The 13385-nt window shown below is 42.4% G+C and overlaps 1 protein-coding gene across 7 annotated transcripts in view; it reads right to left on the bottom strand.

The window, feature by feature from the left end:
* Positions 1-745: 745 nt before the first annotated feature.
* The window catches only part of HMGXB4 (HMG-box containing 4), a 30966-nt gene continuing 18326 nt past the window's right edge, over positions 746-13385 (bottom strand). For 5 of the 7 annotated variants that reach the window (XM_032416642.1, XM_032416647.1, XM_032416645.1 and 2 more), the window contains 5 exons: positions 11720-11801; positions 10671-10735; positions 9568-9673; positions 8741-8910; positions 746-3490 (listed from right to left, as the gene is read on the bottom strand). In XM_032416642.1, coding sequence (XP_032272533.1) covers positions 3215-3490; positions 8741-8910; positions 9568-9673; positions 10671-10735; positions 11720-11801 — 699 coding nt within the window. In that variant the 3' untranslated portion in view covers positions 746-3214. The remainder of the gene's footprint in view (positions 3491-8740; positions 8911-9567; positions 9674-10670; positions 10736-11719; positions 11802-13385) is intronic. The other 2 variants (XM_032416644.1, XM_032416643.1) reach the window with 1 other exon arrangement.

The following is a 13385-nucleotide window of genomic DNA, read 5'->3' as shown; positions in this document are numbered from 1 at the left end:
AAGGGGGTAACACTCATAAGGCTCGTGGGAGGATTAAGAGAGAGAAAACATGCAAATCGCTCTTTCCTAGTCACTCAGCCGTCTTGGTCTCTTTCTTGTAGCCTCTCTGTAAGAGGTCAGCCTTCCCATTGATCGAATATTCCACTATTTCTGACTAGTAACACCTTGGGTTTGCATTGAAATTTTTACCTTGAGAGGTCAGGTCTCCATATATTAAATGTTCACAGTGTTACTAGACACTTAGGCTGGCTGGCCGCAGGCTTGGGGGTGGGAGTGACCTGAACACTATTTTACTGGTGGGACTTCAGACGCCCATAAGGACTAAGTGACCTATCCAACATCACTCATTTAGTCAGGAGAGGACTGAAACGGCATGAAATATGTCATGTCTAAGCACATGGTTCAGATGTGACCCTTAATACACGACTGCTATTTTCTTGTGTTAGGCCAACACTGTGGTGTACATACAATTTCATTTATCAGTGAATACAGCTTCTCTTATCAGAGTCACTGGTTTTTAGTTTGCAAGAGAGAGAACACGAGACTCTACAATGTAAAAGTTAATAGAGACAGAGCAAGATGTATGTTAGGAAAATGGCTAAGATCAGAAACTTGGCCTCTAGTCCGGACAGATTTTTCTTTTTAAGAAAATCATGGTGGGATATAGGTGGAAAATGACAGGTTTTAGAATTTCATAGCAACTTGGCCAGGAACAGGGAAAAGATACCAGAGACCGGACTACAAATATTAAAAATGTGATTTTTAATAATATAAGTACAAAATTTTATTTCTTTATACAACTGTAATGGGATTTGGATCAAACCGCTAGAATTTATTTAAAAAACAAAATAAAACAATGATATAAAAACTGCAAGAAGGTCTGAATCCAAAGTTTTTCCTCTAGTAGTACCAAATACCACAAGGTACAGATTATTATACAAATGTGTACAAATTTAAATACAAATACAATAGGGTTGGGTTTTAAAGGAAAACAAACAAACAAAAAGCAGGTCCTCATCAGGATTTCATTAATGTGCACAAATGACAAGCGTAGGATTGACTTCTTCCGTACTAATCTGTGTCTTCAAGGCCCCTGTGTCAAACAGGAAACTTCCATGGGTACGGATGAGGCGTGGCACAGGGTCTAACACACGAAATCAAACCCAGATTTCAGCTCTTCTTGATTTTGGTTCCCAAACATACCCGTTTCCTTCTGTTTCCCCAATTAAACTTCACAACTGCTCTGAGCTGAGGGCTGATCAGCAGCCAGAGTACCATCAGGAAACAAAGCCCTGTGACCACACTGGTGGGGAGAAGGGAAGGCATTAAGTCAGATGCAGGCTGGCTGCACGGTCCTCAAAGATCTACTCTGATGCTGTAGTGCTCCGTCTAGGCCAGGGGAAGAAAGCACAGTTACCCCGGAGCTTGGTTTTGGCAGGGAATCTCACACCAGATTGAATAACAACCCTGAAGTGCTCAACTGTCTTCTTTGGAACTGGGAAGCAAAAGTCTGGTTCTTTGGAAAAGTGGGCAGCTGGGAATGGTAACATTCCTTTTAATTTTGCTTTCTTGACATTATTGAATTATAAAGAATTAGAATCCTGACATAATGATTCCTTTTTGAGGCACGATACCTTAAAATGTAGATGATTTGAAGTTCTCAGAGGAGACCAGAGGAAAAGAAGGAGGGAAGAAATGACAAATCTGTATCTTCCACATGCTGTTGCTGGTGGAGGCTTTTGTTATTAAATTATATATACAGAAATTTACAGGATAAATTAAAATCTAAGAGATTTTAAAGAGTTAAATACACATAATTAAAACACATTCACACGCGCACATAAATAAACCTACATGAGAATCGAGTACTTTCTTTCGCAATTCACTTATGTGTGGAATGCAGAACACTGGGTATCTATCTGCCCACCAGGGGAGCCAACAGGATGAACCCAAGAATCATGCTGGGCAAAGTTCATCTTCCCCAACCATCAAGCAACTAAGCAGCAAAACCTTTGAGGACTCAGTGACTGAGCTAATGCTGCCGATGGAAGATATCAGCAGTTAGTTCTGTAGATGGAATATTCTGGGTCAGCTCACAATATATGCAATTCAACTTGTGCAATAACAGCTTTACCCTCTCCAAGGTGTTTTATGCTGCTGGGGCTCATGTAACTCCTTGGCCCCTACTGAGGCTGCTAATGGTACCAATGATTACAAGAAATTTTGAGACACGGACACCTGTAGAGCAGGAATGGGAATGAACCCCCTACGAAGTTCACCTAAGCCACTGTAGTAACTGTAAGATGGGAACGATTTCATCACTTCCTATCTAGGTCACTTAAGTTGAAAGGCTTTGTACGTTCAGTCAACTGGCATCTTCCCATAATCTTTCCTATTACATTTCCGACTGTAAGACAGGTAAGGCAAATGGTCAGTGATGGGTCTGGAGGTACAACTGAGTTTGGAAAAAATCACATTTTAGCTGTCCATAAAGAGATGCCCTTGGCACCCAGAACAAGCCCCCAGCCCCCAAGTTACACTGATTTTTAAGGCAGATTTATCCACCACAGGAGAAAAAAGAATCCCAAGCCCATATTCATGCCAAGGTTTCTTCTTGGCTAAACCTTTGCCATTTCATAAAATTATTAAAAGCAAAGTAGTTGCAGTCCTATGTATATATTGTACATTATATATATATATATATATATATATGTATATATATAAAAATTTAAAACCTACACCTGGAGGCCAGTGAAGGGATCTGGAACAGTCATATATACACAAACCAGCAATGGGGGAGGATAAGGTCTCTGTCCCGGGACTCCTTGCTGTCACAGTCCAGGCATGATGTAAGCAATGTTGTCTAGTGTGTTTGACTGCAAAACAAGGGAAAAGGTTCAGCTGAAGAGTACTTTACCCTAGTTCCCCGAGACCTATTTCTTTGTTCAGAGGCAAGAGATGAGAAAGGAAACCGAGCGTTCGAGAAAGCAGCGGGAGCTGCACCCTGCTGTCTGCTCTGCTAGGAGCCTCTCTGCTGGCTCTTCCCATTGATCCTCGGAGAAAAGGCAGAAGACTCCTGGTACTTTCTTTGTGTGTAGAAGAGCAACTAGGCCACAGAGGCGTTGCAGCCCCTCGAGGGCAAGAAGGCTTCCCTCCAAAGGACTGTTTAGGGAAATGGCAGGATTTCTAGCTGCCCTGAAGGCATGGTCTGCGCTCAGCAATACGGTACCGTGTTTGTGGGCCAAGAGACAAAGGGAGCACCACCATCTGCCAGGAAGCCTATGAGCCTGTGCCCGACAGAGCTCATTAAGGCAGGACCTCTGTGGCTCCCGAGGGGTCTGGTTGAAAAAATCCAAGGAAAACTCACCAAGACCTGCTTGGGACAGCCGTTCAGTTCAGGTAGTTGTGTGGTCAGACAGGCCAAGGGGCCAAGCGCACAGATAATGGAATCCAGAAGCACTGACAAGCTGCCGGACACAGCCACCATACCCTGAAAGGAGAGCAGTAAGGGAGAGCGGGTTGTAACTTGAGTCCCACTCCTGACACGCCCTCCATGTTCTGGCCGCTTTCCTCACATTGTTCTTGAAGTCTTGCCACTTCTCTGCAACTTGCAGCAGAAATGGGAAGGTATCTGCTTTGAAAACTCTGTAAGTTGTTTAAAAAGAAAACTTTTACAGTACGTTCCCAGGTTCCTTTTCTATATTCCCAACCCCCTTACCCTCTGTGCGACCTAAGGTCAGTCACTTAGACTAACCTACTCCGGAGAGCTCCTGGGAAGATTTGTGGAGGTCATGTGTGCAAAAGTACTTTTCTTATGAACTCCACGAGCATAGCTCAAATGTGATAACTACGAGAGTTCTACAGCCCTACCCAACTAACATGTGACACACACATACGTGTACTTCTCCACCTACGTGGCTTTTTAATAGCTGATGATACCACTTTTCTGGGTTGAACTGTTAACTCTCAGAAAGAAGTGAATTGAGTTCATGTCAAATTTTAACATCTTGCACAATTCATAATGTCTCTCTCTGTGATTCAAATAGGTAAGAAATAAGACTGCTTGCTGCCAGTGTGCCTGCCCAGCTCTGGTATCATCTGCTTTATCCAGAAGCACTGGCGTACTATGGCATCTAGGGAGGCAGCACAGCACAGTCCTTCAGAGAATGAGCTCTGGGCTCAGGACTGCTGGGTCCCCAACTCACTGCTTCTGTCCTGGGGCAAGATGCTTCCTATGCTGTCAACGAGCCTATGCAGAGGGGATTAAGGGAAATAAAAGGTATAAGGTATTTGGGATGGTCCCAGTTACATGGTAAGTGCTCAAAAAGTATCAGTAGTTCTTATTATTATTACCAAAATCTTCGTCTCCCAAACTGCATTTCTGTCTGCCTGCTAGGTCTCTCACTGTGTTTCCAGATCTCAACATGCTGTAAAGAGAAATCACCTCCTCTCCTCCTAGAATCCCTTCTCTGCTAAAGTCACCACCACTCACACGACTATCCAGTCTCAAGGCCTTGCCATTACTGACTCTTTTTTCCCCCTGTCCTAAGGAGGCTTCCCTCTCCTCCTCCCAAGGGAGGTTGTGCAGCAAGGGGTTAAGATTAGCCTGGACCTCAAGGTCATGCCACCAAATTCAAGCCTCTGTTTTAGCACTTGGGGCTGAACTCCAGAGCAAGTTACTTAGTCTCTCTAAGTCTGTTTTTTTCTTCTGTAGAAGAGGGGGAACACAAATTCTGCCCCATGAAGCTGCGGTATGAATTACATGAAAGAATCCACATGAGGCACCTGAACCAAAGCTGGCTGAGGAAGCAGTCAACCAGTTAGCAATTAATAGTATTATTCCATTACTTTTGCCCTATAGTTAATTATAGCTAATATTTTATATCTGACTCTCCTAATGAATTATAAACAACTTGAGGGCAGGAATCATGTCCTATTCCTTTTTATATCCTCTCAAGAACTACTAGTGTTCTGCACACAGTAAGCCCTCAATAAATATTTGTTGAATTAATTCAAATCTTTGTCATTTCTGGACTGCATTACTGTTACATAACGTCTCCCCAGTTCTGGTCTCTTTTCACTCCCAATCTGAAATAGAAGATATTTCCAGAGAAAACCAAATGCAAGCTCTGATCACATCCCTCCCTACTCAAAAAAAAAAAAAAAAAAAAATCCCTGTAGTTCCTCCATAACAGAGTATAAACATTTGAGAGCATCCAAGGCCTTCTGTAATTTGGGCTACAGCCTTAATTTTCAGCCTTCTTCCACCTTACACGTTGGATGTTCTAGATTTTCATCATTTTAGTAGTAAAACCCTTTTTTCAAATAAAGCCTGATGTTGAAGAAACAAAACAAACGAGCAATGGGAAAACAAAAAGAGAGAGATGGGGCGCCTGGTGGCTCAGTTGGTTGAATATCCAACTCTTGGTTTCGGCTCAGGTTGAGATCTCAGGGTCCTGAGGTCGAGCCCCATGTCGGGGCACCACACTCAGTGTGGAGTCTGCTTGAGATTCTCTCTCCCTCTCCCTCAGCCCCTCTCGCTCGTGCTCTCTCAAATAAATGAAATCCTTAAAAAAAAAGAGAGAGAGAGAGAGAGACGCAAACCAAGAAACAGACTCTTAACTATAGAGAACTGATGGTCACCAAAAGGGAGGTGGGCAGGGGGATGGGTGAAATAGGTGATGGGGATTCAGGAGTGCATTTGTTGTGATGAGCACCAAGTGATGTATGAAGTGTTGAATCACTATATGGTACACCTGAAACTTCTATTACACTGTATGGTAACTAACTGGAATTTATTTTTTAAAAATTTTAATTGTTTTAAAAGGTTTTATTTATTTGTCAGAGAGAGAGAGAGAGCGAGCATAAGCAGGGGGAGCGACAGGCACAGGGAGAAGCAGGCTCCCTGCTGAGCAAGGAGCCCGATGCAGGGCTTGATCCCAGGACCCCGGGTCATGACCTGAGCCGAAGGCAGACGCTTAACCAACTGAGCCACCCAGGCGTCCCAACTAACTGGAATTAAAAAAAAAAAAAACTTAAAAGAAACCCTGATATGGAATCCAATATATAAAACAGCTGGAAGATCTGGTTAAAGTGGGAGTGGGGTCTACGGCCCCAGTGGGGCTCCTTTCATCCATCTCTGCAGAAGACCGCAAGGTCGAGAAACAGAGATGTGCACCATTTTCTGGTTTTGGAAGGTCTCTCTCCAAAGTCTCCATGAGACAAAACCCTCCAGATCCTTTCAGGCCCTGTTAGAAGAGTACCTCCCTTTGACAAAACCTCTCCTGACTCCCCCTAACTCTCTTTGTTCTCTAGCTGCTCTCACTGCATCAGTGAGCATAGAGCAAAGAGGGAGACAGGGTTAGGAGCAACGCATGCTGGGCTCTGCCACAGTGTGTCAACTTGTAATAGTCACTTAATTTTAGTAGGCTCCTGGTATCCAATCTATAAATGAGTGACTTGTAGAAATCAATGTTCCTTAAAGCATAGTATGCAATTTCAGGTGGCATATAGGTGTACATTAATTATTCTGACATACCCATTGGGATGTACTATATTAGAAAAATATTAGAATCTCAGACTTGTGACATCAAGGATATCATTGTGAAAGCATGGATAGATTTATTCAAATAAAAATATAAGGTAAATAACAGTGTGAGTGGTGCAAGGAAATTGCAAAATCGTGAGGATATACGCAAGTGACTGAAGTCTGGGAAAAAGCGGCCTGGAGGGGGATGGGGAATTATGCTAATGGGTACAGAGTTTCTTTTGGGAGTAACAAAAATGTTCTGGAATTAGGTAGTGATGGGGCCATGATTCTGTGAATATACTGAAAACCACTAAATCCTAGAGTTTGAAAAGGTGAACTTTACAGTGTGTGAATTAGATCTCGGTAAGACCATTTGTTACATAAAATAAAGTGGCTGGAAAACTTATGCAAGTCTTTCCCTCTTCTGGTCACATGTATGTGTAACTCTCTCCAAGCAGCTGCTCATAGAGGCTGGCTTGTTTTTTTTTGTTTGTTTTGTTTTTTTTTAAAGATTTTATTTATTTATTTGACAGAGAAAGACAGCGAGAGAGGAAACACAAGCAGGAGGAGTGGGAGAGGGAGAAGCAGGCTTCCCGCCAAGCAGGGAGCCGGATGTGGGGCTCGATCCCAGAACCCTGGGATCATGACCCGAGCCAAAGGCAGACGCTTAACGACTGAGCCACCCAGGCGCCCCGAGGCTGGCTTGTTTTAATTGCAGATTATGTATATGCTCTACCTTTCCAATGAGACTCTAAGTTTCCTAATGATATCATCAGGAAACCATCAGGAAGAGCATCAGATTTTCTACTCCCCCAAGTTTTGGAATAATGTCTAGGTACTCAACAAATATTTGCTAAACTAAATGGAAATATCAGGGGAAGTGTGGAATATGGAAGGGGCATAAAACAAATCATTTTAACTTCTAACTTTTTAGGAAACTAAGAATCACTAAATATGAAAAATAAATAAGGATCCCAGAATATTTTACTCTGGAAATATCTATATTTATTTAAATATCTGAGTCTATATGAAAATACCCTAGTTGTTTTGAAATCTGCTAAGTTATTGAAATTAGTCAAAAAACCTGGATAACCTTCATCTTTTGCGGCTTTTGCCATTTTATTTGTTGAATAATAATTCGACTTCCACAGAGAAGCAAGTGAATAGTTTTATATTCCTACACTGATTTCTCAGCTTAGAAATGGCTTTAGCAGCTGAGACTGATTTCCTTGCTGGAATGTCCTATTAGGACCCAGTGGAAAACTGAAATACTACACTATTGTGTTAGCCAGGGGGGCAATATGATTAGAAACTGAATATGGTAATAGAAATGGAACATGACAGCTTTGCAGGTTAAGTGATTTTGAAACTGAAGCTTAAAAGGACAAAGATCTCCCTAGGGCACACAGTGCTGTATAATTCAACGTGGAGTAATGAAGAGCTTGAGAACCTCAATTTCCCTATTTGCTACCTATTTTCTTTTCTTTTCTTTCTTCTTCTTCTTTTTTTTTTTTTTTAAAGATTTATTTATTTATTTTAGAGAGCATGAGAGACAGCATGTGGGCCGGGGGGGGGGCGGGGGAAGGGGCAGAGGGAGAAGGAGAGAAAGTTTTAAGCAGAATCTGCATTCAGCGCGGAGTCCGACGTGGGGCTCGATTTCAGACCCTGAGATCACAACCTCAGCCGAAACCAAGAGTCAGACGCTTAACCAACTGTGCTACCCAGGTGCCCCTTGCTACCTATTTTCAAAGAAGTAGAGGCACCCTTAATCCCCTATACAGTTTACTCTGTCTCTCCGAGACCTTACTGGAAATGTGCAGAAAAATTCAAACCATCTTAGAAGTACAAGTGATTGAAACTTCCATGGGATTTGTATTCATTTTTCCCATGTCATTTAAAAAAAAAATCAAAATGAGTTTCAGGATCATATGTCGACTCTATCTCAATAAAAACCGGGAAAAAAAGTTATAGGAGATTCTAACTCCTTTTTGTGCCATTGTTCAATAGGATGGTGTAAGGGTAAACTTTGAGAGCCAGTAGGAAGATTCCAAATCTCTAGATGTTTTTACTAGCATATATCTTCTTTGTGACTGTCTCCTGAGCACCTGGCATATTCTAGCACACAGCAGTAGTTGCTCAATGGATGCACGTGGAAGGAGTAAACGGACTCACATCCTATCAGAAATAAGCTACGCTGACAGTCATACTCACCTCAGTTTCCTGCAGGCGGTGTCCGATGAGGCTTAGGGACTCTCCCAGCAGCTGTAGATGAGCAGCGACATCAATGGGCTCTGTCTCAGGGGCTTTGGCTGGAGAGGACGGCAACAGCACGGTAGTGGGCGGGGATTTTTTTTGGGGTGACAGTACTCCTGCAGAGGAAGCTGAGAACAGATGAAATAGAGAGATAAAGCTTGCCTATGGCCTGGAACACCACAAAAATGTTCTTCCCGCTTTTTCCCCTTTTATGAGCTGTATCAGGCATTAGCAAAACTATGGACTGTGGGCCATATCTGGCCCATGGCTTGTTTTTGTATAGCCCGTGAGCTAAGAATGGTTTTACATTTTTATTTTTTATTTTTCTTTTTTAAAGATTTCATTCATTTATTTGATAGAGAGAGAGAGAGCACAAGCAGGGAGAGAGGCAGGCAGAGAGAGAGAGGGAGAAGCAGGCTCTCTGCTGAGTAGGGAGCCCGATGCGGGACTCGACCCCAGGACCCTGGGATCATGACCTGAGCCGAAGGCAGACGCTTAACCAACTGAGCCACCCAGGCACCCCTGGCTTTATATTTTTAAATGGTTGTAAAAAAAAAAATAAAGCAGAGTGCGGTATGGACCACAAGACCTAAAGTATTTACTCTGGCCCTTTACAGAAAGTTTGCTGACTTCTGATTCACATTTTCTAAATTTTTTTTGCAACCTGTAATATTCGGTAATAACATCTGGGTATCAAGATCCACTTCTGAACAGACTGTTCTCCCGATTCCTAGTAAGGAACAAGATTCACAATGCTCTAGGGAAGAGAGGGTCGCAGTCACTACCTTTCACTTTCACGGGAACTTCTGAGCAGGATGCTTTTCTTTTCACAGTTGTAGCTTCTGCTTTGTTCTGTTTGTGTTGCAGATACTGAGCTTTTTGCTTCCAAATCTGCAGTCAGATCAGGACCAAATAAATTATGATAAATGAAACGACAAGACATAAAAGGAAAAGCAGTTATGGGAGAGGAGAGTGAAGGAAAAAAAGGGAAGCCTGGAGGGGGGAGGGCAGGGGCTGGACGGCAACTTAGAAGCTGAAGCTTACTAAACAGGCAGGCCTCAGATGCTGACTACCGTGATATCTTAGTGGAGACTCTATAAACGTTCCTCTGTGCTAACAGGCAGGTCTCGGCATGGATTTTGAGATCACTCGAAGGTCGAAATGTAAAATCATGGGGTAAACAAGTGGCTCAGTACGCTGTCCATGGGGTTCAAACAGTTCTTTCGACCTGCTGGTTGGCAACGCCAATTGCAGGATGACAATGACACGGAAATGGGAACAAAAAATAACCTAACCTGGGTGACAAATATTTTCGTTTCACCCAGATGAATTCCCAGACCACCTTCACATCACCTGACTGGAGAGTGACTGGGAATGATTCCGATAGGATTAGTTACCATTGCCTTCCTGGTTTGTTGATAGTGGGGTACATTATTTGGTAACAGCTGATGAGAATGATGACCTGCAACCAGCTCACCTAGTGAGCACAGCCCATACTTTTATGGTTGGCAGTAATCAGGAGGCAGGTGACCTTTCTCCATTCTCAGATCTGGTCTCACCAGTTGCTGTTTGCAGGAAAGGGCTGATTTTAGATTCTCTTTTCACCCTTAATCACTGCCCAAGTTAGGTCGTCTTTTGGCTCAAATGTAAGGTTGTGGAAAATAACTAGATGAGGCTAGAAAAGATAGCCTTCCTGTAGCTGAATCCTCACTAGAGTAAACTGGCACCAGCCAGTGTTAACGCCCTCTGCAAAACCATTTTCTATTGATTTGTGATTTTTTTTTTCCCCCCCGCTGTTTTCACTGTTGGCTGGATGGGCTACAGGAGAATGACACATTTTGGAAGGCATAAAGCAATGAAAACAGTGTTCGTAAGGAAGTGTACTCACCAGTTTGTCCTTTTCTGGCAATTGCTTCCACACCTCAGCCAGTTTTTTACTAAGTTCCCCAAAATCTGGCATAAAAGAGTAAAAAAACATAACACAGTAAAGGCTTGACTATAAACCAAACAGAAGACTGATAAGAGCAAAAACTAGAAAAAGGATTTTCCACTCAGATTTAAATAGCACAAGGTTCTTTCAGAAAACCAAACTAAAACCCCATCACTTTTCTTGATTCTTTTCTCTAGGGAGGGAAGGGGCTATTTTAGTGGTCATGAGACAGGCTCAAATTTTCACACATCTATTCTCTAGGGATTTATTATCCCTTAAACATCTTTCTGGTGTCTTTTAATTTGATCTCATTTTACAGAGCTTATCAACTTAGGTTAAAGAAAACATGTTCTGTAAAATTTGATAAAAGCTGTCAGATTTTTACCGAGTTTTGAGAGCACAGAACCAAAGAATTTCCCTTGAGCAGTCCTCTAGATGCGCTATGTTGCCCTTCCATTTGTACGGCAAGGTCATGCTTTATAAAGCACTCAGATCTTTTATGGTACTTCATGGTGCCTCACAACAACCTTGATGTGCAGGTTGGGAAGTTATCGTACGCATTAGGCAAATGAGATTTGTAGAGGTGAAGTGACTTGTCAAGGTCTGTGGCGGAGTGTTTTTCTCACCTCACTAACTTCTGACACAGAGACAAATATGAGCAATGTAAGTCCTCTTGCTGTAACTCACACCCAAGGGCCAGATTAAGGAAAAGGTCAGCTGTAGGATCTTGGAAACAAACAACCGAGGATTTATGTACTACGCTTCAGAACAGTTAATCTTACTCAGTTTCCCATTTTATCAGTTTAAGAGATATAAACAGAAAGCTTATCTCTTTTATGGATGGGGTGGACGAAGACAAAATCTAAAGTGACTTCAGAACCGAGGGGAAAAATGAGATGTGTGTTATAAAGATAGGAAGAAGTTGCCTGCTGATTGGCTGAATTAACTGCACTGCTGCAGAGATACAAATGGAAAGTAACAAAACTGAAGATCGGAAATGTTCTTACCTATACCTGGATGGTCAGCCACGATGGTTACGCGATACTCTTTACAGAACACCTGGTAGGCTGACATGTTCTTCTTTTTTGGCTAGTGTGACAAAAATAGAACAGGGTAAGACTTCATTAGAACACAAGTCGGGTAACCCTGAATCCATGGTTACAAAACAGAAAAGAGACCTATACTTTTTCATCAAGGGAAGAGTTCTAAACCCCTAACCAGCTTCTTAAACAGGATAATTTTTAATTATATTTCATTTGTAATTATATTTATTTAATAAAATCACATGCTAAATGATTTTTAGATTTTTCAAGTTGCTGCAACTACTTGATAATTACTTGGAAAGCCATTCATTCTTCCTACATACAATCCCATGTTACATGTTTCTTTGAGAACTACATGCTGAGAAAACCTTATACCCTCTCCTGGGTTATTTTTCTTGTCTTTGAAAAGAAGAACCATGTAATTTCCCTTTACTTTGTATTTTTTTTTTTTTTTTTAAGTTTTTTTTTTTTTAAAAGAGGGGAAGGTGGGGAGAGAGGCACGAGAGGAGAGAGGGTCAGAGGGAGAAGCAGACTCCCTGCTGAGCAGGGAGCCCGATGTGGGACTCGATCCTGGGAGTCCAGGATCATGACCTGAGCTGAAGGCAGTCGCTTAACCAACTGAGCCACCCAGGCGCCCCAATTTCCCTTTACTTTGGGACCAGAAAGCCAAGAGCCAAATCTATGGTTTGTTTTGTTCCTCTGGTTTTGATTTCTAGTCTTCTAAGTTTCCTGATCTTGCTTTTCCTATTACTTGTAGTTTATCATTATTTTATTACTCACATTCTTGTGGTCCAATGTGAGAAGTAAATAACTAACTGAAGACAATTCTTTGGTAGTCAGTGTAAGATGATCCTCTCTCACTTCAACAAACTGCTTTGCTACCTGAAGCATGTTTATTCTTCACTGTATTATGACACCTCCACAAGCAGGAAGGGAAGAGTGACAGGATTTAGCAAGGCAATATAGCAAAATGGAAAGAGCCTGGGGTTTGGATGCCACAAGATCTAGGTTAGAATCCTGACCACACTACTTATTAGCAACACAAACTGCTTCATTTCCCTGAGCTTTAGTTTCCTGGTAAGTGAAACGTGGATAACACCATTTAACCCAGAGGTGGGAATTAATCAAACAGTATCTGGCACTTCAGTAGGTACTTGGTAACATTATTACAGTATTATTTCTCTGAGAGGCAGAATTCCAAGATGGCTCCCAAGATTTCCGCCCCCTGGTGTACACACCCTGCATAATGCCCTCCCAGTGAGTGTGGGCAGGACTGGTGAATATGGTGGGATATCACTCCCGTGATTGTTGTTATATGGCAAAAGGGACTTTGCAGCTGTAGTTAAGGTCCCCAGTGAGTTGACCTTTTTTCTTTTTTTAAGATTTAATTAATTAATTAATTAGTTAATTAATTTGAGAGAGAGAGAGCATGCATGCGAGTGGGCGGGGGAAGGGAGAGGGAGAGGGAGGGAGAATCTTAAGCAGACTCCGTACTGAGTGCAGAGCCTGATGTGGGGCTCCATCTCACGACCCTGAGATCATGACCTGAGCCAAAATCAAGAGTTGGATGCTTAACCGACTGGGCCACCCAGGCGCCCCACGTCCCCAGAGAGTTGAATGTGAGTTAATC

This window comes from Phoca vitulina, unplaced genomic scaffold, assembly GCF_004348235.1.
Source record: "Phoca vitulina isolate PV1807 unplaced genomic scaffold, GSC_HSeal_1.0 scaffold19, whole genome shotgun sequence".
Classification (NCBI taxonomy): domain Eukaryota; kingdom Metazoa; phylum Chordata; class Mammalia; order Carnivora; family Phocidae; genus Phoca; species Phoca vitulina.
Note: the sequence above shows the minus strand (reverse complement) of the source record. Positions and strands in the feature narration are given on the sequence as shown.